The following is a 22,591-nucleotide window of genomic DNA, read 5'->3' as shown; positions in this document are numbered from 1 at the left end:
AATTTGATCTTTGCTATTCTGCAATGAAATATTGTAATAAAAAAAAAAAGATCCAAATCAGATTAATAGCTTAAAGATGAGAAGAAGAAAAAAAAAACAGTATAAGCAATGCTAAAAGCCTAAAAAGCTCCACCCTGTTACTATGTCACCAACAAGTGGCCGCAGCTTTTTGCTTCTCTTATCACTGAGTCAACAAAGAATCTATAGAGATAGAAGCAGCGTGTGAGAGACGTTGTACAATGGACTATCATTGATTTGTGCAGCACAAGCAGCATTTTCTCTTAGAAATAAGGTAAGATACCTTCATTCAATCAATAAAATATCATGGTTTGTTTTTGCCAAGACTGAATTTTATCCAGTTCAGTTTGTGTCAGATCTATCTGTACTGTGGTGGTATTTATACTGTTTGAACCTTTAAAATGTATTTATCATAAGCATTGCCCTATTAAATCGATTACTTAAGCAGGTTGAAATCAACTTAATCATGTCATTCTTTAATATGTAAGAACCATTTTTTTTTATTTGTTTTTTTTTCTATTTTTAAAAGTAGAGTCTCTAATAATCAACCTTTATTGGTATGTTGGCAAGAAGTATGGATTGCTCATTTCCATATTAATCTGTGCTAACATGGTGAAGTATTTAAAGTTATGTGACCTATTTCCACCATTAAGCTTCCACTGCTGCAAAATTGAATTAACATCATTCAATGAACAGATTATGAGTGAGCTACAAGAATTTTATGGATCCCACCTGGTGAGATTCAACTGCAATATCACAAGATAGTTACATTTTCTGAAGTATGGGTGTAAACAACACACATTTTAACCTAAAATAGAGTAAGTGTTCAGGTTTTATCAGCTGTGTATTGTTTCCATTTTATATGTTAGTTTTTATAAAAGAAAATTTACCAGATCAGTATGCATCAGTCAGAACTTCATGCTCATAAAGCAGCTGCACAATTGTGAGTTGCTTGTATTACAGAGATGATGCAGAATATCTCAGTTGTTGTACTAGTGATTGCAGAAATATGTCTGATACTAAAATGTACATTAGCTTGTACATTAGTTGGGTTTCCAAATATATATTTGGACAGATTGTAACTATCCCTTTGCTCCCATACAACACTCTTAAATATACATCCAATACTTAAAAACATCAAATTTAAAAAATAAAACAAGACTAACATTAACTCCCCAATCATATAATATGATATAGCCAAATTTATGATGTTAGTCATTTATAGTATTTTAGTTTGAAATCCGATGCTCGTCTTTTTTGCTGGTTTACGTAGACCAGGAGTGTCAAACTCATTTTGATTTTTTGCCATATTCACATCATGAGTGTTCTCAAAGGCCGTGTTATGGCAGAATGCATTGATAAAACAACCCATTAACAAATTGTTAAAACGTGAATGAATATCTTTCTCTGCATTCAATGAGTTAAAGTTAAATAATATTGAACATCTTTTCACATTGATGTAATTTGGGAGAATGCAGATAAAAACTGCACACTGCAAAAATACAGTTGTAGATATGACAAGATAGTTAAATTCTCTGAAGTATGGGTGTAAACAACATTATCTTGAATTTTCTATTTATATTTTCCTCTAAACTCTAGTGGGCAACATAAAAGGTTATGGTAGTCCAGACTTTGCTCCCAACCTGGGCCTTGAGTGTATATGTGACATAGACCTGCCTGAATGTCTACAAACCATTTAGGCCGATTTTCATCTTTAAAACATACCTGTTGAAACTGGAATTCACCACTGTATCAGAATATATGGCAACAAATCCATAGGTTCGTTGTCTGGATGGAAGGAAGGACTTTAGTAACTCTCAGCTCCTAATCTGCCCAGGTAAATTTAGATATGTTGCTAAGGAGGTTAAAAAAAAAAAAAAATCAGAAGCTATAAATAGTGCAACCAGTTATCCAGGTAACATCAATTGGTTAAAAGCAGTGATAAAATTAGCAAGTTCAACCACTGAAAACATGCATGTAGCAATTCTCCATTTAGGAATAATGGACAGGATCTACTGCCTAAAATGTAAAAGTATTACAAACTCATAAAAGTGATGTAACAACATTTTTTAGAATTTATTTTGTAGAATTATTTTTCAGAGAGATTTATTTTGCAAATCAGCTTGTTTTACAAATCACACAAAAACAGTAATTGCTCAAATGAAAAAATTAAACATTCATTTGCCAGCATGGGTCGTTCTAACTGGCATGCTACATAAAGATTTACATATATTCATTTGTAAATCATGTTGATTTTCTTTTTTCTAATAGCTTAATTTAACCACTATATATTTTATGATTAAAAATGTTGCTTGTGCAATGGACCTGGTTTGTTACATGCTCATATTTTAAAGAGGGTGCTCTCTGTTTACAGTAGTTTATGGTATTTTTTTTTCTTTTGCAGGACATTGCCGGACGAAGTACAGAGCCACATAAATCATTCATCAGTGCTTCCTCTTCGACGCAAAATCACAATGACATCATCTCGTCCGCTCATTTCTAACCTCACAATGGACTGGATTGAAAGCATGGAGCGCTGGCATCTTCATCTGTTTTGCATCCCCACTGCCGTCATCTCTTTTGCCACATTTATAGCCAACCCTGTTCTGCTGGTCTGCATTTTCCTGTCCCGTGCTTTGCGTAGGGAGACCCGCTACCTGTTGGTGGCCAACACCCTGATCGCAGACATGCTCTTCCTCATCCTCAACCTGGTCACATTGATTGGTAATGCTGTGAGAGCAGAGATACCCTGGTTTGTTTGTGAGCTATTCACAACTCTCCTTGTCACGGCCTACAGCTGTGCCATCATCACCGTGACACTCATGGTGGTCGACACCTTTGCCGCCGTCCGCTGGCCTCTCCAGTACCATAACCTTCTCTCGCCTGCCCAGACCAACTGCATACTAGGGGTGGTTTGGTTGCTGTGCGCCATTTATCCGTTCACCTTAATGATGATGATGAAGGAAGAGCTTTCTAACGACAATGTAACCGTGTGTTTGGCTCTCATCTCCCTCGGTTTCTTTAAAGTCAAGAACATAGGGGGGATCGACATGTACTTTCTTGTAGCAGCACTGATCTGCACTTTTTTAATTTTTTACTGCTACATCCGGCTTTACATGGTGACAAGGATGCAGGGAATTTGGCACAGCCGCTTCTCTAGGGCTCGGGTCACAGTGCTGGTCCATGGGGTTCTGCTGCTGCTCTACTTTGCCCCTGGCTTTGTTTTTGCCCTAGAGATCTACATCTTTCAGAAGAAAAACGTAAGTCAGGATCTTCGCGTGTGGATCAGTACCGTCAATGCTAATTTTCTCATGCTGCTTCCCAGAGCATTTGCTCCTTACCTGTATGGGCTAAGGTACCGAGAGATTTCTGAAAGTCTCACACTTCTGCTACACCGTCACAGAAGAAACAGAGAAAACACATTATCATAAAGACTCTTAGGATCTGCCCACATTTAAGACCTATTACCACTAGGTTTGTATTGGGGGCTATCTATTTTGTTTGATATATTCATTGACTGTACATACATAATGCCATCAGGGCTAGATTTTTGTAATTGGTTGCATAAAGGTCTGTATTTTACTAAAAAAAATAAGTCTAACTTTTGTTTGTAAATATCAAAAGACACTTTTTGCAACATTAAAGGTGCAGTATGTAACTTTTATATATAAAAGTGTTTTTCACATATCTTTTCAACCTCACTGTGTCCTGCCAGGATAACATGAGACAGATAATCTGTGAAAAAAATAAAAAAAATTATATTTTGCCTCCTCCCTGTGGTCCTACTGCCATATGAAGAAATACACTGCTCCCATTCAGAAACAACCAATCAGAGCAATGAGGAGAGTAGATGGCAGAAGTATGGTGATATGACGTTGACTGTACCAGGGGACAGAGGAGCTTGATTTTTTCACAGAGGATCTCCCTCTTATTATACTGTCAGAACATTGTAATAATTGTAAAAACTTTTTATATATATTTATATGTAAAAACTTATTTCTCAAATATAGAGTCACGAGTTGCAGTGCACCTACTGCAGCTTTCAATGCTAACAGGATCAGATAAACTAAATCTGAAAAATTTTACTTGTGTTCTGAAAATCAGGGTTGGGATCTTGATTGCTGCCCTGATTTCCTTATCCGTAAAAGTCCTGCACTGTACACACTTTTGTTTGAAATTGTTTTTCATTAGGATTAATATGTTTTCAGTCCGTGCTGAAATGTTAAATCCAAATGGAAATTTTGTCAATCTCAGGAAATGTGTGGATGTGAAATGATCAAATGTTTTCACTGTCGAAAAAGCAGCTGACTTCTTATTTCTCAATTTTTTAGATTACGGTTCATGAATCAATAATATAGTTAAACACACAAAAACCAACTAGATATTTTTTAAACACATAATGCCATGACTAATGTACCCTTTCTTTTTAGTTATAAGAAAAAACATTCAAAATAGTTGTCAGTTTGACATTTTCCTTAGTTACTGACTTCCAGAAACAGCAAGCAGTGAAAAGCTGTTATCTTGCTAGTTTTTAACTGCTCAAATTCAATTCAAAGATACTTTCTAAATCCCAGCAGAAATTAAATACAATAATAATAATAATTGTTATTATTATTATTATTATTATTAGTATTATTATTATTATGTTGCATTCTTACTGCTATTAGAACTCTTACTCCATCTTACTTTGGATTAACTTGAAGTCCTATTTACTAAATGTGCCATTTTCTTACAATCTCACCAGTACATTATTTTGTTATGAGGTTTTTCCTGGTTAAGTCTTCAAACTATGGCTGGTGAATTCTCTTTTATGGTGACCATGTTGCAAGTGTTGCACATCTGGATAGCTTGCAGTTTATTTTGTGTGACGAGAGTATTTCTAATCACATCGTGCATAGTTAATTTGCCTTATTTTGTATAATTTCAAATGAAAGTGTTCTTCTCGGGACTGCACTGTGAAACAGTTGTTAGCACTGTTGCTTTGCAGCAAGAACATCCTGGGTTTGATTACTAGTTGCAATATTTCTCCCTGAACATGCATGGTTTCTCTCAAGGTATTTCAGCTTTCTCCCGCAGATCAAAGGCATACATGTAATTTTAGCTGACCACTCCAAAACTGAGGCCTGAGTGTGTGAGTATATGGAAGTTTAATATGTATTTCCGTTGACCTGTGATGCAAATGTCAAGGCTATATGCTGCCCCTTGTCCTCTCACCATTTATTTGGAGACCTAAATAACTCTGCAAAGATAAAGACAGGACAGAGAACAAACAGAAAGGTGTTTAATTTTCAATGCTCTCTTCAGCGGCACTACATTTAAATGTCTTGTGATCTGTAACCTTTTATCGTCAGTTAATTCTTTATTTTGTCATACTGTTGAAAGCGTTATAAATGATTATGACTCTTCTGTCAAATTTTTCTGACACTCTTAAAGTAAAGGACAATCCATTTTATTTAAGAAATCTCTTAATTAACAATTGAAAAGTCAATGTGTTATATGCTGGCTGATATATAATTTCCAACGAGGATGCAACATCGCTGCAGCCTGTAGTTATTTGTTATATGGTGTATTTTGTTATTTAAAGAACTCAGTTTGATTAATAAGTATTTCCTATTTTGTGCCTGAGAGGTCTGAAATTGCTATAAATGTTACACAAGCTGCTGCTAAGCTTGTTAAATTTGTATGTTTATGTTTGGAGATTTAACAATTTTGCTATGTAAAATGTACTGCCTGATGTTGTATAAAAAGTCTTGTGGAACATGTTGATGGACTACAGTTTATGACCATACTAAAAAAAGCACTTCGCAATGTTTGCTTTCAAAGCCTTGTTTGTCTAAAACAGGGTGTGTAAATAGATCACTGACATAATTTATGGACCATGAAGGGAAATGAATGGCGGTAATGAGTCAGACACCGTTTGATGGAGGACCTATAGTCTATTTGTGTGCTACAGCAGCTCAACAGCAGAGGGACACATTTGTCTGTCTAACAAGTACAGCAGAAGCGCCTGAGTACCTAAACTTCATAGCACATTTGGCATGTCGTGAAATTTGCCGGTATTTACAGTTCTGTAATAACAACTTTCTATTTATTGAACAGTAAAGTTTCATTTGTATTTGCCTCATTTGCAAAACAGTTGTGTCCACGAAAAAAAAACAACTTAGGTCTTCTCCTATTAGGTGGCTTGGTTTTGGTCAACTTGACCGCCAGGTGTTTTAGTACACCGCATAAACCACAATGCTTTGTCCTCCACTAATTTCCCCCGTGTCTTGATTTTGGTAACTAATCTGGTAATACTGGCTTTAAGCATATTTTCAAAAAGTAGCAATATTGTGGAATTTGACCATCACCTGTGGTTTATGTTAAGCTTAACGATTAGGCTTTTCCATATGCATTGTTGTTTACTTCGTTGGAAGTGTAAGGTGATCCAGTTTAAACCTCTTGAAAAGTATTTTGCAACATTGGCAGGAAGTTATGACGTCCTTTGTTCCAGCTATGTTCCTTCTTCCTTCTCACCTGCAGGGGAAGCGTGGGGGAAGGGTAGTGACCATCATTTTGTTTTGATCGGTCGATAGATATAAAATTAGACGACGTAAAGTATGATAACCATTTTTATGCACTGTTATTTGTCCATATGTAAACATTGAAATCTTTTTGTAAGCAATTTAACTCTGCAAAACACTAAACATCACACACAGGTTTTTATAACAATGGTTTAAAAGGCAACGCTATCGGTTATTTTCGTATTTTTTGATCCTGCAGCCACTTCTTGTTGTGGATTTTTCTTCCGATGAAACTTGCGTTTGTTTGCAAACAAAGGGAAGCCACGTGGAGAACTGGAGCCTCTTGGGGAGTGTAGTTTTCTTGCCGGACAAGTCTACATCTCTGGAAGGAAAAGAGACTCGGTTTCCCAGGATGCATCAGTAAAATCTGCGTAGGCCCAGTGGAACGTATTTTTTTCCCCTTGACAAGTAGATGTATATAAAGGGTTCTGTTTACAACAGGGTCAGGTAGTTTAGAGTCTTTGTTTTTGCCTTCGGAGCACGTCAAAATGTCCTGACTGTGTTGCAGCCAAGTTATTTTTTCACAACAGTGCGATGGAAGATATGTTAAGTTAGTGGCGAGCGTTTTTAAGATAGAGTTTTATTTTTTTTTCCTAATACTTTCCCCCCCCCCCCCCTTTGTTTTTCCTTTACTTGTGACAGAAAACAGAGGCCGCATCTGGACATTTTCACGGTAACGCTTTTGTCTTGTAAAACTGTTATTATTTGCAGACATTTGTTGGGCTTGTTTCTCGCTCTGTTGTAATTATTTATTTGTTTTTTCTAGAATCTAACCAACTTTATCAGTTTGCCAAACCAGTAACGGTCGGGCGCGAGCCAGCTCTGCTTTGTTTAACTGATCTCACCACGCAGCTGCACGCTCTTTAATTAATGAACAGTAATAACATATTACAACATTTTAATTTAAAAAAAGGGGATATATCCAGCTTAATATGAAAATAAAAACACAAATAGATACGTAAGTTCAGATGGTTTTATTATTAGATCTCTGTTTGCTTTAGCCCAGTGTTTCTATATATATGCCATGTTTTCTTTGTTTCCTAAGCAGTATAGCTCATTCACACAGGAAATGTCAGACGCCTCCTGGCTAAACTTGTATTGTAATCTGCCTGGCTGCAGTGACCCGCTGCAGCGCTGCTGGCAAATAAGACACGTGAATGGGTTGAGTCCAAGTTAAAAATAACAAGGGATAAATGACCTCAGTAGGCCTGTGTTGTTGTTAGGTTTTGAAGCAGGCAGTATAGCCCAAGTCATAATTTTTTTTCTCTAAAGCTAAAGAATGTTTTTTTTCCAGAGGAGAAGAAAACACTTTGTCTTGGTTAAGAAATTTGGTTGGTCTATGCATTTGTACTTTTTTGTATTATAAAAAGTGACAATAGCAAAAGATAAAAGTTTTTTTTTTTTTTTTTAAATGATGCAAAAAAGTTACTCAAGATTATCTGTTGGCAGTCCGGACTCACTTACTCAAGCGCTCATGACATTTTCTCTTATAGCATCCCTCATTACCAGTTTCTTTCAAAACAAACCTGAATGGCATGTAGGTTGGCCTCTCCAACCGTTTCTTTCCCGCCTCTTCCTCTTTGTCATCCTCAGTCTCATGCAAGCAATTGTGCTCCAGGGCACAACTGTTTGCAGAGGTGATGAGCACGCTAGAGGAAGTAGGGTGTATTTATTTGTCACCTGTATTTACCCAATTGAAAACATCTATCTTTTTCCACAAGATTGATTATTTTCTTTTCGCTTATGCACAGTTAACTTAGATTTTAATTAAATTCAACTTATTTATATAGTGCCACTTTACTTTGAATGTCATTTCATGGCACTTTATAAGACAAGCTTTAGTTTTATGTTGTACCTACTGATCCAATTAGGGTAATATTTCTGCTTCTCTTGCCCCTTCCTTATTCTCCACTCTTTGTCCAAATGGACAACCACATGATGAATAATGCTGTGGTATCTTTCATTTCATCTTTTTAGATTACCCAAAAATTTAAGGCGCATTTCAGTTAACGGTAGCAGCCATGGTGTTGGTTCTGGGCAGGAGAATAAACAGCAGTATCTCAGACACCAAAGAATCACCACTTGTCAAACGCAAGGTACTGAGTCTTCTGATTTTAAGTATATTTTATGTTAGCCACAATTTTTTAAACATATTTATGACTGTAATTTTTTCCTTAAGGTTTTACCAGTTGAATGCAAAGTAGGCGATGTCTTTGACTTCTGCTCTGGTGCGTCACATTCAGAGGGAATCCTTCAGGTGTTCAATGAGTTCCGCGACTGCCGCCTTTTCACTGATGTGGTTATCAGCGTGGAGGGCCGCGAGTTTCCCTGCCACCGCGCTGTTCTCTGTGCCTGCTCTTCCTACTTCAAAGCCATGTTCTGCAATGATCACCGTGAGAGCAGGGAGATGCTGGTTGAAATCAACGGGATTGTGGCCGAGGCGATGGAGACCTTCCTCAACTATGTTTACACTGGCCGTGCCAAGATCACCACCGAGAATGTCCAGTTTCTCTTTGAAACCGCCAACCTCTTCCAGATCGCCACACTGCGGGATGCTTGTGCAAAGTTCCTAGAGGACCAGCTTGACCCATGCAACTGTATTGGCATTCAGCGCTTTGCAGATACTCACTCTCTCAAGCAGCTTGCTAGTCGCTGCAAAAGTTACGCCCTGGCAAACTTCTCAGAGGTGTCACACCACGAAGAGTTCCTTGACCTACGGGTTGAAGAGCTGAAAGACTATATTGGCAAAGAAGATTTGTCCGTCAGTAAGGAGGAGATAGTGTTTGAGGCAGTGATGAAATGGGTGTACCACAACGTGGACCAAAGGCGAAGCATGCTAAAGAGTTTGCTGCAGCACGTTCGGTTGCCCCTGCTTCATCCCAATTACTTCGTCCAGACAGTGGAGGGAGACGAGCTCATCCAGAACGCTCCAGAGTGCTACCAGCTCCTCCATGAGGCCAGGCGCTACCACGTGCTAGGAAACGAAATGATGTCACCCAGAACTCGTCCACGCAGGTAAAGAAAATGTTAGCATTCTTTGGTATGAGGAAGGTTTCAGGCAACTTAAATATGAAAGTCTGTGGAAGTAGTGTGACTTCAAATGACTAATTTCCTCAGAAAGATATCTTTTTTTACATACGTCTGCCATTCCTGTTTTTGTTTTCTTTTGATGGCAAGTTGCTAATGTACTCTGTGCTCCTGGCTGCTGTGGTTGTGGTGTTGTTGTTGTACATGCTTGTGAGCGAGACACAGACAGGGAGTGTTATTGTGCTGAAGAGACAAGTTTGGCGCTCACTTGGCTTTGTTTTGTAGCACTGTCTTGAAATGTAAATGATAGAGGGGAGCCAGGCATGTTCAAACATAGACAGATTTTAAAAAAAGAAAAAAGATATGATGCAAGAAATAGCAATCAATTGAAAATGTCGAGCCTTGTGATCATGCCACAGGTGAAGCTCACATCACATGTTTTTTCTTTCCTGTGTTCCTGTTTGTTTACCTTTCACCAATTTACTGGATTTTCATTTATTTTTGGTGGTTTGTTCTTTTGTTGCTGTAGGGGTGTCCAGTTGAACTCATTAACAAAGGACAAAGGCTTGAGCTGACTGATACTTTCTAAACATGATACTAAAATGAGCATATGGTGGGCTGTCCCCTAGCAAACGGCAAGGCAGCTGTGTTTGAAATTTGAAACGCTGCAATGGTTAAAATGGGACCAGTTCCAGTTGTCAGTTATTAAGGCTGTGCAACATGTATTTCAGGTGCATTGTCATCATACAGGTTGAGCTGTTCAAATCAGCAAACCAGTTGAGCAGTTCATCCCTTCCTTTATTGTGTTCTCCATTTGCCTAGAGGGCCAAAATGGTGGTCAAAACAGATCCTCTATATTCTGGCTTGGTTTGTACACCAGCGCCTCTGCTTTCTTCAGAGGTGCCAGGAATATAATTGATCTGTTGTACACACACTCCAACAGATGTAGCTTAACCGCTTGTGTGCAACAAAGTCTTTTAGTGGGGTGCGTGTGTGTGTGTGTGTGTGTGTGTCTGTCTGTATGTAGACAGCTAAGCACACAGCTGAAGCCCCTCAACACCTGCCAGTGTTGGGTCTGCTTTCTCTCACATGCTAAGGAAAAGCTGTACCTTTGTGTATTCATCAGTCTAAGAACAAACCTTTGTGATCATGGAGATTCTGCTCAAGTCTTCTTTCTAACCAAGTCTTATGCTGCTGTATGTCTTAAATGATCTGAACTTTATCTTGAAGTTAATTATAAATCGTGCCTTTGACAAATGTGGATTTGTATGCAAAGTTCCTTCATAAGGTGACAGACGAGACCATATTTAGACTACCGTAGTTTGTCTGTTGTTTTTTTAAACTGACTGGAAAATGTTAATTTGGGGGGGGGGGGGGGGGGGGGGTTATTTGTTGTTGCTATGATATCTCACATTTTTATTTCTGACATCTACTCACTCTTCTCCGCACAGGTCGACTGGTTACTCAGAGGTGATTGTAGTGGTTGGAGGTTGTGAGCGAGTGGGGGGCTTCAACCTGCCCTACAATGATTGCTATGATCCAGTCACAGGGGAATGGAAATCCCTGGCAAAGCTGCCTGAGTTCACCAAGTCAGAGTATGCTGTCTGCACCTTGCGTAATGACATCTTGGTGTCTGGTAAGATCATGTTGTATTTGTTACATTCTTTGTATTAGCGAAAACTTTTGGAGTCTTAAAATCAAGCAAACTAAATTAGTCAAACCAAAATGGAAGATCAACAGTTCTGATGTCAGTCTGGTGGGTTGGTCAATAGGATCTCTGTATTTACTTACCTAACCTTAACCTTTTACCTATGCCATTGATCTGGAAGCACATGTTGCAGAAGGAAACTCCTTAATGAAAGCAGCTATTATTGAAAATCATTTTTATTTAAGCAGTTGTGACAGTGACATGCCCGACTTCGCTGTATAAATAGATGCCTTGTAGCAGACATTAGCGTACCATTGTATCTTTTTTTTCTTTCGTGCTTTGTTGAGGATGATTAACTACCAATAAATATTTGCAATGTAGAAAATACTTTTCCATATTTATGTGCTAGGGCAGTTAATACTCCTTCTTTCAAGTATCTTCCTGAAAAACTAGTCAAAGTCAAGTTCATCTTAATTATTTAGAAGGACAATGTTATTCCAAAAAAAATAAAAATAAATCATTAGAACACCTTTAAAGTTAGTGCTCATCTTTCTTACCGTCCAGTATTTTTAATATTGGCAAGAAAGCCTATGATCAATTTTCCCCTCTGTCATGTTTTTAAAGCCTTGGCATCTTTTATTGAAAACATCTGGCTGAACTCTCAGAGTTCAGTACTAGGAGACGCCTTTATTTGTCAGCTAACTCTTATTATTTAGTTAATCTCTATTGTAACAGCTTTCATAGAGCTGCATGTATAACACATTCTAGAAACACTTATTGGTTTCTAAAGATTTTACAGTGAAGAGCTTTGGAAAAAATCTGAACCTTATATATTGCATCTGTCATGGCCTCCTGGAAACTGCTTCATTTTTTAAATGAACTGTGGCCAAAAGAGCACAAAGTCTCCTCTAAGAGAAAAAAAAATAAGACCTAGATTATGCAAGACATTTCTATGACCTAATTTATTTTAGCAAATGAATACAGATTGTTGTTAAGCTTAAGGGACTTAAGTTCTGCTTCCAGGTTGCAGCACGTAGAGTAGCTGCATATTGTTTAAGGGTTGATTCACATTTTTCCTTTGGTAAAATTATTTGAAAGAAAATTCTATTACGGAAAGTGTGGAGAGCCCATAGGTACTGGTTGTGTTTAGACATGTTTAAAGAAACTATTAACATTAATGCAGATAAACAGCTGAGTAGCGTAAGAAAAAAGAGGAAAAACAAGTCAAAAGAGAGGGAAAAAAAATGAAGTGTCTCCCTCAGCAAAGAGTCTGCTTTGTTCTGCTCATGTGCCAAGTCCTCACATGAGTTATAAATCTGCTCTCGTGCGCTGCTTAAAAACATATATTACTCCTCCCCCACAGTTTTATGCCTAACATATACAATACATATGCGTTACTTGTTTATAGTCTTATGGTCTTCACTGCCCTATTTTTTTTCCCCATTGTTAAGCATTTGATCTTTTTTATGACTGATTGTCCTCTATACTTTTAACAGCACTGGTGTGCTTTCCTCCTGTCTGTGTCTGTCCCTTTTCACACAGGAAACTGGTACAAACACAGGCCTTCCAGCCTGTACCCAAGCACAGCTGTAGCCTGTAAACTGCTTGGCTCAGCTGCACATACAAAAAGTATTGTTTCACTGTCCACTGACAGGAAGCGTGCCAATGTATGGATAAAATTTCATTAAACTGTTTTCTGTCATATAGATGAGCATTATATGCTGGACCAAAGCTAAATGAACCTCATACATTGTGGCAGCCGAAACAAAGCTGGAATAAAAGCAAATTATGACATTTATTTCACACATACTTTATTGGAACATTCAGGTTTTGACTCGTTATTTAAAACATTATCTTTCTAAATCCCTTTTTCTCTTTTAAGAAACTCTTCTTCCATTGACATGTTCTGTCTTACAAATTTTTAATTGAGGCCTCAAGGGCAACAGACTGTCTGGCTCTTTAAGTATCTGGCGGATTATTAAGTAGGCACCTGTTGGGTCTAACTTGCTTTGCAGATCTTTATCTGTCTTTTTGCTTAATTTGAAATGACTGATTATTGTTTCTTCATTATCAAAGAAACAGTATAGGGTGTAGATATGCAGTCAGAAATTTTGACAGTTGGATAGGCCTGAAGATAATTGAATGCATTGGGAATATCTAATGTATAATATCTAATAGTGCATCTCTTTGATGAGTGGTGAGAGGTTTATTGTGAGATTTCAGGCACATGTTGTCACTTGTTGAATGCGTGCCTGTGACACAATAACATACTTATCATTGTTCTTTTTTATCTCAAACAAAACCAACTTTTTTTTCCTGTACAAGCCTATGAAATAACTCCAATTCTAAATTTACCCTTTGTGATCTCACTCAATAGATTTGAAATGTGTTTTGCTGCTCTAGCAGTCAGTTAACAAAATTAGGTGAAGATATGCATGTATCTTGCATTTGTGCTGGAGGCATAGATTTAAAATAACACATGGCAGTTGGTAAACTTTGTACATGTGTCTGGCTAACAGATTCTCTTTGTTTCTGCCCTTTTTTTCCACATAAAGTTGTCGAGATTGTACTAATAATGTTGTATTGCATTTGCAGGAGGACGCATTAACAGCAGGGATGTGTGGCTGTACAACTCCCAGCTCAACCTTTGGATCAAAGTGGCTTCTCTTGTCAAGGGCCGCTGGAGACACAAGATGGGTGTCCTACTGGGCAAGGTATTAAAAAAAATGTAAATCCTCATGTTTTAAATGGGGTTTTTAACTTTTTTATACATCCCAGCTTTATATTTTAACTGCTGCTTGAGCCACAGCAATGCCAGGCTTGTCGCCGGCTGAAGTTGCATAGTTGCGTAATTCTCACTGCCGGGGATGTTTTGCACGAGATCCAACAAACTTAAATACTTCAGTCTGGCTTTTGGGTAAAAGAGTTTCTAAATAGATCATGATGCAAAGCATCTGCTGTGGGTGTCTGGGGTTTGTTTTCACCATATAGAAGATGGCGTTTTTTGCATGCAAACTATCTGGGTGGCAGCAGGATTTGGTACATGACCCTTAATAGTAGAGTAAATACTGTAGGTGTTACGGCGAAACTATAATCCTTGTTTATGAAAACGCTGTTGAAGAATTCTTCAACAGAGTTGAAGAATCTTCAACAGGGGAGGGCAAAGTACTCATCATTGCTTACTCACAAAATGAATGATTCGGTCTGGTGTAGGTGTTATTGAGAAATTCTGAAGAACTTGGTAAGGTAAAGAGTATGAGGATGTTCAGGCACATAATTGAACTGCTTTCGTTTCTTCTTCTTATAATAGTAAACTAATTACTTAGTGGTTGACATGCTGGTCTTTTTCAGACCTTGCATACAAAGTGATGACTCACTAATGTTAGATGTTCATACTATTTTTTTTTTCAATCCCACTTACACTAAATATTTTTGATTAGAATCTCGTTATCTCGTTTATGCCAGTTGGCAGATTTGAAAACATGGATTGGAGTAAATAAGGTGCGGTTTCATTCTGGACAGGTGGACATTCTTCTCTGAGGGCAATGTGAGTTCAGCGGATGAGTGCCAGCACTTCATGCTTCCAAGTTAAGAACAAGTTGAATCCACTAGTCTGTATCAGGCTTCATCCATCTCAGCACTAGCCATAGATAGCGAGCAAAGCAGCTGACAAATACCTCAATACACATAAAATCAAAACGTTAGACTACATTTCAGACCATATAAGATATGTGATACAATGTTTATGTAGGAAAATAAATTCATCCTACAGGAGCGGAATCTGTACAGACTAGACGGTGGTATCCAAAAATAGCACAAATGACTTATGGCTTAAATATCTCATGAAATGTAATGCATTTTTTTGTTAATATGTAAAAAGAAGTACTAAATAATTGTAATCATCATGTAATAAGTAAATTAGCATAGCTTAACAAGCACATAATGTACAGTCTTAATTTAAAACTACATATCTTTTACTGACAAACATGTACATGTTTAAGCACAAACATGCTGAGCATGGATAATAGCAGGTATTCCTGGAAAGCTTCAGCCTCAAACTGAACTCTGATTGATTTAAAGAATCATGGCTCAAGGAGATTTGACCTATGACCTCAAAACTGCACCCAAAATTCCTAATTGTTTTATCACAGCAAACACATTTGATTTGTGCTCCCACAACAATGTGCTAATTAGCTCGGTGGTTATAATGTGGCTATAAAAAGGCAGTACTCAACACTTGAAAAGGTTTTTGAGGTGTATATTTGAATCTCTATTTGTTTAAATACTATTTAGCTACACATTAAGATTGCAAAAATACTGTTTAAAACAGTTGTAGGACTATTATGTATACATATAAATGTATATATACTGTATATATGAAAATATTGTATAAGAAGATCATTGATTACATGGATTTACGGTATGATAGAAAAAAACACTCATTGGTCTTTAATCCAAGTAGGTTTATATCTATATTTCTTTTATATTTCTCAATTTGCGTATATCTTTTTATTGCGCAATCTGTTAAAACTTGATAATTAAGGTGACTACATCCATTTCAGAGTTTTCTTTCCCCTTTGTCACAACTGTGGCATTTAATGCTTGATGGTTCCTCATTTTTTTTCTCGTGAATGTTTTTTGTCATGATCTTACTAAAGATTCTTTAAGGTTATTTCTATCTTTCAGTATCTCTTTCGATTGTTTCTCCCTGACATACTTCAGAAGAGTTACTCCCTTCCCCCCTCAGCTTGTCCCTAATTATTTCCTCATTCAGTCTGTAATTTCCTCTTTTGATGGACAACTCTGTTGCAAGCCCACATGCTGTAAACAACCCACTATAATCATCACATACACATGTTCATCCTTTATTATGTTAAAACATTCCACTAGCAGTCCCCGTCCTGCCACTTTGCATCGTAGAAAATCAGATATGCTTTTGCATGACTGAAAATGCTTGCTGTATGCACGCATACCTCACAGTCATTCTTATCTACTCTTGGTTTAAACTTCTAATGATGATTCTCCTGTTAGACTGGTCCTGCATGAACAACGCATTTTCAGAAATGGGTCATAATTGTTTTTTTCCTCTCCGGTAATAGATAGATCGTGGATTTTTTTTTGGTCTATAATTATCAGCTCACTCTCACCTACTTCCCTACCATTATTGTTATCTTTTTTTTAGGAAGTGGTTGATTGTTCAGCTGTCATTAAGCAGTTGGTTTAGTGTTTTTTGTTGTTTTAGTATCTATATATGTTTCGTGGCGTTAAAATCACGTATGTTATAACCATAGTTGTTATGGTTTTTTAAATATACTGCCACTGTTGTCATTTAGCAGGACAATTTCTGGATATATTTACTGAACTATTAAGGGGTCAGTGTATTAAAAATAGTATGGTTTTTTAAATATACTGCCACTGTTGTCATTTAGCAGGACAATTTCTGGATATATTTACTGAACTATTAAGGGGTCAGTGTATTAAAAATAGTAAATCTGATAAAGCTAAATGTACATGTTTCATTTCTTATAAGACCACACACAAAAGTCCTATATCACTCTGAAGCTTTCAGTTTAAATATACAGTATGCTCATTAGATGTGAGTGGGTAAAAATTGTTTGACTTCAGCAAAAACTTGGGTGAAAAAAAGAACAGTGTCTAATTATAGTGGATTTATCTCTAGGTGCCATAAGTTCCTGTCTTAATGTGTGTTTTTTTTATTTATAGTAACGATCAGCCAGTGTTTTGTTACAAAATATCAAGAGTGTTATACAATCTGAACTTGGCCTAAGTGATTATGGTCTTATTTTGGACTTCAAAGTACTGAAGCAACTTCACAATAAAGATGTACATGTTACTGTGTTGTGCATTTTTGATTGTTACAGAAAACCAAAAGAATCGTTTGAAAGCAACACACGTTGAAACCGAAAACCAATGAATGACAGTTTTTCAGTTGGAAAAAGCAGTAGTTACATGTCCCACCTCTACCCAGCAGACAAACACACACATCTGTGGACCCCAATATGTTCCGTCTTTTGAATTAGCTTTCTTCTCTTTAATTTTATGCATTTGGGTTCCCTTTTATTTTTATTTCCGGGAGTCAGCAACTGCCTGGAGGGTTCCTGTTGAGAAATTCTACTCTGATGATGCATAGTTTAACCTCCTCTGCACTGGTGTAATCTTTTTCAAGAATGTTTTTCTTTCAAATGTGAAAAACACAAAATCCTTCAATCATTTGATATGTAAAAAAAAAAAAAAAAGGCAATTTGGTTAACTGCTAGGTGGCATGTATCTGCTAATTTGACAAAAATAGTCAGGATATTGTGGTACAGACATAAAAACAAGGAGGAGCATACCTCTTTGTCTACCGACAGAACGTTGTTCGTCTTCCGGACCTGACTAACTGGTTTCTTAAGTGTTCAGGTGAGCACCTATTATTTATGCTCACAAACTTTAAATAAAAACATTTTTTATAATATTGTGGAGCAATTTAGTTGGATAACTCTGTTTCAAAATGCTGCCATGAAGGAAACCTTTGTTGCGCGTGACAGATATTCCTGTGTTTCACTGATTTCCTACGTTTCTGTCCTCAGGTCTACGCTGTGGGTGGCTATGATGGGCAGAGCCGCCTGAGCAGTGTGGAGTGCTACGACTCCTTCTCCAACCGCTGGACAGAAGTGGCTCCAATGAAAGAGGCAGTCAGTTCTCCAGCTGTGGCCAGCTGCAGCGGCAAGCTCTATGTTATTGGAGGAGGCCCGGATGATGAAACTTGTTCAGACAAGGTGAGAAACAGATGTGTGTTCTCCCTCCCACACAGTAAACACATGTTGTATCGGAGGTGTGTTTTAACTACAGTGGGATTCTCTCAGTTATAAAGTTTTCTTTGTTAATGCATGGAAGCAGTAATTTAGTGCTAAAGATTAAGTTCTGTTTGAAAAAAGTAAGAAAAAATGGCAGTTTGTCTACTTTTTCGTTGGTTAGTTCTGTAAAAGGATGAAAGACAAGCTGTATTTTTTTTCTTTTTAGTAATTTATGCAAGTCAAACGGTCTCTGCAGGTCTGATCTGGTTCAGAGTCCTGATTGCATCAAGATCTACATTGCCCATTAAAATGTAACAATAGATCATTTCCCAACAGATTTTATAGGCTGCAGAACTAAACTAATGCCATTATTTCTTGGTGGATGAAAAACTTCTGTTTGAATTAATACATTGGATGTTCACTGGTCAGTTATGTCAAGGGTTGTGCTTGTAATTGAACAACAAATCCATATCGTCAATAACATGACAGGGTTGCACTTCTACACAGCACTGAAAATGAAAGAAACTGAATGTCAATTAAAAGCTATGATGACAATAATTAAATGGATTTTCCAGGTACACGTTGAGCCACAATAACTGTAAGAAATTTAAAGAAGATTTAGCTCTCCTATTGAATGCTAAACCAGAAACACACCATAAATCCAGGCATGACAGTTTGCTGGAAAAGTGTGATTATGTCTTCTGATGATTGGCATCGTAGTAAAAACCCGAGTGCCTTTCTTGAGAATCCTGAATTCCACAGAGGTAGTCATTTTACTCAAAGGAGTTGCAGGATGTTTGCTCACATTAGAAGCACACACAGTATGGCAAGGTGGTAATCTGGTTGTCTGATAAGTGATTAGATAAAGATGGGTGCCTGTCTGTCTGCATGGCTCACTGTCTTCTACCTTACTACAGAGGAATCTGAAATGTAAGCAGACTTTACTTCAATGAACCAACTCAAAAGAATCTCAGAGTGACAAGAGTCCTCATTTGCCACAGTGATAAGGATTTCATATCAGAAATAGACAGAGACCAAAGATGGTGTGGAGTCTATGTTAAATATATAGTTCCTTGCGAAAGCATTTATCTCTATGACCACAACCCTCTAGAGTTTTAGAAAAATATGCCAAGCTTTTGTCTTGCCTAAATTAAGATGATTTTTTGTGACTCAACAAAAAGACTGGGCAAAAATCGGAAAACATATCTGTAAAGTTCTTTAAACTTTGTACTCTTCTCCCCTGTGTTCTAACTAAATACATTGATGTTTGAAGCTTATCTCAGTTCACAAGACTCCTCAAATCCATGTCACATACTCCGTTGTACCTTATTTCGGGTTCCAATTTATTTACATTTTATACTTGAATTTTGTATCTTTTTCTTACTAATCATGCAACTGTACCTTACAGGTTCAGTGCTTTGATCCAAATACAAATACATGGTTACTACGGGCCAGCATCCCCATCGCTAAGCGCTGCATCACAGCTGTGTCCCTCAACAACCTGATCTATGTCTGCGGTGGCCTTACCAAGAACCTTTATTGCTACGACCCAACACAAGACTACTGGATGCTTGTGTGCCACACCTTTACCAAACAGGTGACTGATTTAGATTCAGATCGTTTTAAAGTCTGAGCAAGTGAGATATAAAGTACATAGTCTTAAGCAGCATTTTGAAACCTTTGTTTTGGTCTCTTTACAGGAAAGTTGTGGCATGTCAGTGGTTAACGGGAAGATCTATATCCTTGGTGGCCAAGGGGAAAATGGTGAAGCTACAGATACAATCGTATGCTATGACCCAGCGACAGGCCTCATGTCAGGAGATCATGGCATGCCACGACCCATCTGCTACCATGGATGTGTAACCATCCACCGCTATTGTGACAAAACCAAGCCATGACTCTAAACACAGAAACACAGACAAGCGACATGTGAGGACACACCACTATAGCCAAACTTTTTATGTACTTCACATAGACACATATTACATTTAAACAAAAGACATCTGAATTAGTTCAAATTAAAGGAGCAGGGAGCTAATTTATTCTTTCCCATCATTTTGTCTTTTTTGGGGCAATCTGCACATATTTTAGATTAGGCAATCTAAAATGTACCCCACTGACCTGGTTCCTAATATTTCCATACAGCAGAGCATATGGAAATACTAATTAGAAGTATAAGTATTTTTAAAAAAAAAATTATATACAGTACAGACCAAAAGTTTGGACACACTTTCTCATTGAATTCAATGAGAAGGTGTGTCTAAACGTTTGGTCTGTACTGTATATATATATTTAAACTGTATTTTTTTATTCACTGATTTGTAATTGTGCTGAAATGTGGGCAACAGTCAGCCAGCTGACTATGGTACCACATTATCAGTTCTTTTATCCATTTACAGCCCTAACCCGTTGAAAAGAGGCTGAAGTAACACATTAATCAGTTGTCAGTGATAGCTCTGCTCTGTTGTTTCAGTTTTTTCCTCGCAAGTTCCCTCTTCACAAGCTTGTTTCCCCTCACCTGTTCCACATTGTTTCATCACCTCAGTTTGTTTTCTACATTACTATTTGTGTTCTCCATTGCAATTAACTGATTTCTCATGTTTTTTAAATATATATATATATATATATATATATATATATATATATATTTCTTTAATTTATATGTCTTTTTATTTTTTTTTATAAAAGCATGTCATATTATTTACATCATTGGTGTGTCAGATGAGTATTACTGTCAGCTTTTTGGTGTTTGGGACATGTGGGTGGTTTTGTTAGTTAGAAACCTTTGTAGATCAAACTCAAGGATCGCTCTGAATAACTGATGTGTGTGCATGACAAGTATGGATGTGTGACTTTTATGACTCAGCCTGGATGTGTTGGAATCCAGCAGGTTTGACATCAAGTTGTAGCATAAGCACGGCACAACTGCTAACTCTTAATTGAGGCTGGCGCCTCTCACTTAAACATTAACATACAAAGATGTAACTCTGGGTAACCAAGGGTGCGTTTGTCTGTATGTGTGTTTGCTGGTCGGTGAAGGTGTGCAGCAATGGTATACCTCACATATGGGGTTAAGAGTACATGCTAAAGATTTACGACTTTGTGGCTCACAATCTGTAAAGTTTATTTTGTTTTTTGTTTTACAAGTTGGTATTGATAGACCAGAGAATTGCTGTGAATATAACTTTAAAGGTTTCTCTTTGTATGGAAAACATTGTTGTTGTTGTTGTTTTTTGTGTTTTTCTGTAACTAAGATCCCCAGCTGTGCACTTTGACAAAACCTTTTTCAATGTAGGCAGATTTAGAAACAAAATTACCTTTACTTTCATGTAAAGTGCACAAAACAGTAAATCATCTTTAATGGCTTTGAGTTCTTCCAAAACTGACAAACTGAACACATTTGGAGAGTTTCTTGCCATTTTTAGGACAACAGGAACAATCTATGCATGTATTACCACTTAGAAATGCACAAGTTACTCTGTGGACAGTGAGCGTTACATATATTTTTATCTCTGAAAATCAACAACACTGTTGGGGTTATTTCCTTTTATTCATCAAGCATGCTATGAGACAGCTTAATTTGGTGTTAGGCCTTGAAATTACGAACCTCTTGATTCTCTTCTCCACACATAATTTTTTTTTGTTTGTTTGTTTTTATAATGTGCTAACTCAGAAGGCCAGCTGGACGGGTTAAAGGATGGGTTAATGTAAGAAAAAGGCTTAAAATAGTGAGAATGAGAAACAAATGTGCTTTCTGCTGAGATTTTTAAAATACCTTTAAATTGAGACACAAACATTGTCCTGATATTTTGATTTATTGGTTTTGCAATGAACTTTCATTTATCGCCTGCTTGTGATGAGCCTATATACTGTTATTTTGTTTAATCGGATTTCTTTTTTTTCTTCTTCTTCTTTTTGCGGTGAGATGTGTATTTGTGTGTTGATCAGATAACATCATTCCAACAGGTTAAATGGTATATTGCAAATGCTGACTGGAATAGTTGAGCACAAACATATATATAGTTTACCCTTCATTATAAATACAGATATCAACCAAAGTTAATCTGATTTTTGTCCCAGTTTATATGTGTTGAAAAATAATTGATTGTACCTGCATGTAAGATGGACGATTGAACATGTTAAATGCTGTGCCGTATGCCTTAAAACAAATCATGACAGGGCTATTTAATCTGGCCTTTTTGATATTGTTTATTGTATGTATGATGTAAGAAAGAGAACATTTTGGATATTGGTAACCTGCAACATGTTGCACTGGTTGTAAGAGGAACATCAATAAACTCTTTATAAATGCTTTGCAATGGTTTATGAATGTCCACATTAAGAGTAAAAATATACGTCTGCATATTGATCTGTCTGTCCCAATAAGAATAAATTAAACACACAGAGCCTGACATAAATTTACCTACACTCATCACTGACATAAATGATGTAATAATGATACAACGTAAAATCTTGGAAACAAGAATTTGTTGTACAAGTTTAAATGCATTGCAAATTTTCATAACTTAAAAGTTATA

The 22,591-nt window shown here is 37.0% G+C and overlaps 2 protein-coding genes across 2 annotated transcripts; both read left to right on the top strand.

The window, feature by feature from the left end:
• The first annotated feature begins 215 nt into the window (after positions 1-215).
• On the top strand, positions 216-5,824 carry LOC114147075 (probable G-protein coupled receptor 148). The gene is made up of 2 exons (XM_028021614.1): positions 216-292; positions 2,423-5,824. The coding sequence occupies exon 2, from the start codon at positions 2,493-2,495 to the stop codon at positions 3,447-3,449; it is 957 nt and encodes a 318-aa protein (XP_027877415.1). The 5' UTR covers positions 216-292; positions 2,423-2,492; the 3' UTR covers positions 3,450-5,824.
• Positions 5,825-6,983: 1,159 nt separating this feature from the next.
• On the top strand, positions 6,984-22,367 carry klhl24a (kelch-like family member 24a). Its single transcript, XM_028020825.1, has 8 exons — positions 6,984-7,254; positions 8,559-8,677; positions 8,761-9,596; positions 11,060-11,244; positions 13,852-13,970; positions 17,847-18,035; positions 19,462-19,650; positions 19,754-22,367. Exons 2-8 carry the CDS (start codon positions 8,603-8,605, stop codon positions 19,949-19,951), a joined length of 1,791 nt encoding a protein of 596 aa, XP_027876626.1. The 5' UTR covers positions 6,984-7,254; positions 8,559-8,602; the 3' UTR covers positions 19,952-22,367.
• The last annotated feature ends 224 nt before the right edge of the window (positions 22,368-22,591 follow it).

The sequence above is a fragment of the Xiphophorus couchianus genome, chromosome 6 (assembly GCF_001444195.1).
Source record: "Xiphophorus couchianus chromosome 6, X_couchianus-1.0, whole genome shotgun sequence".
Lineage (NCBI taxonomy): Eukaryota > Metazoa > Chordata > Actinopteri > Cyprinodontiformes > Poeciliidae > Xiphophorus > Xiphophorus couchianus.
This window is presented reverse-complemented; position numbering and strand designations above follow the sequence as displayed.

Bases quoted from the DNA above. Each gene is read 5' to 3' on its own strand.
- LOC114147075 (XM_028021614.1), top strand. From the start codon at position 2,493: ATGACATCATCTCGTCCGCTCATTTCTAACCTCACAATGGACTGGATT.
- klhl24a (XM_028020825.1), top strand. From the start codon at position 8,603: ATGGTGTTGGTTCTGGGCAGGAGAATAAACAGCAGTATCTCAGACACC. The intron at 13,971-17,846 runs GTATTAAAAAAA...TTCTGTCCTCAG, and splicing joins TGGGTGTCCTACTGGGCAAG to GTCTACGCTGTGGGTGGCTA. The intron at 19,651-19,753 runs GTGACTGATTTA...GTCTCTTTACAG, and splicing joins GCCACACCTTTACCAAACAG to GAAAGTTGTGGCATGTCAGT.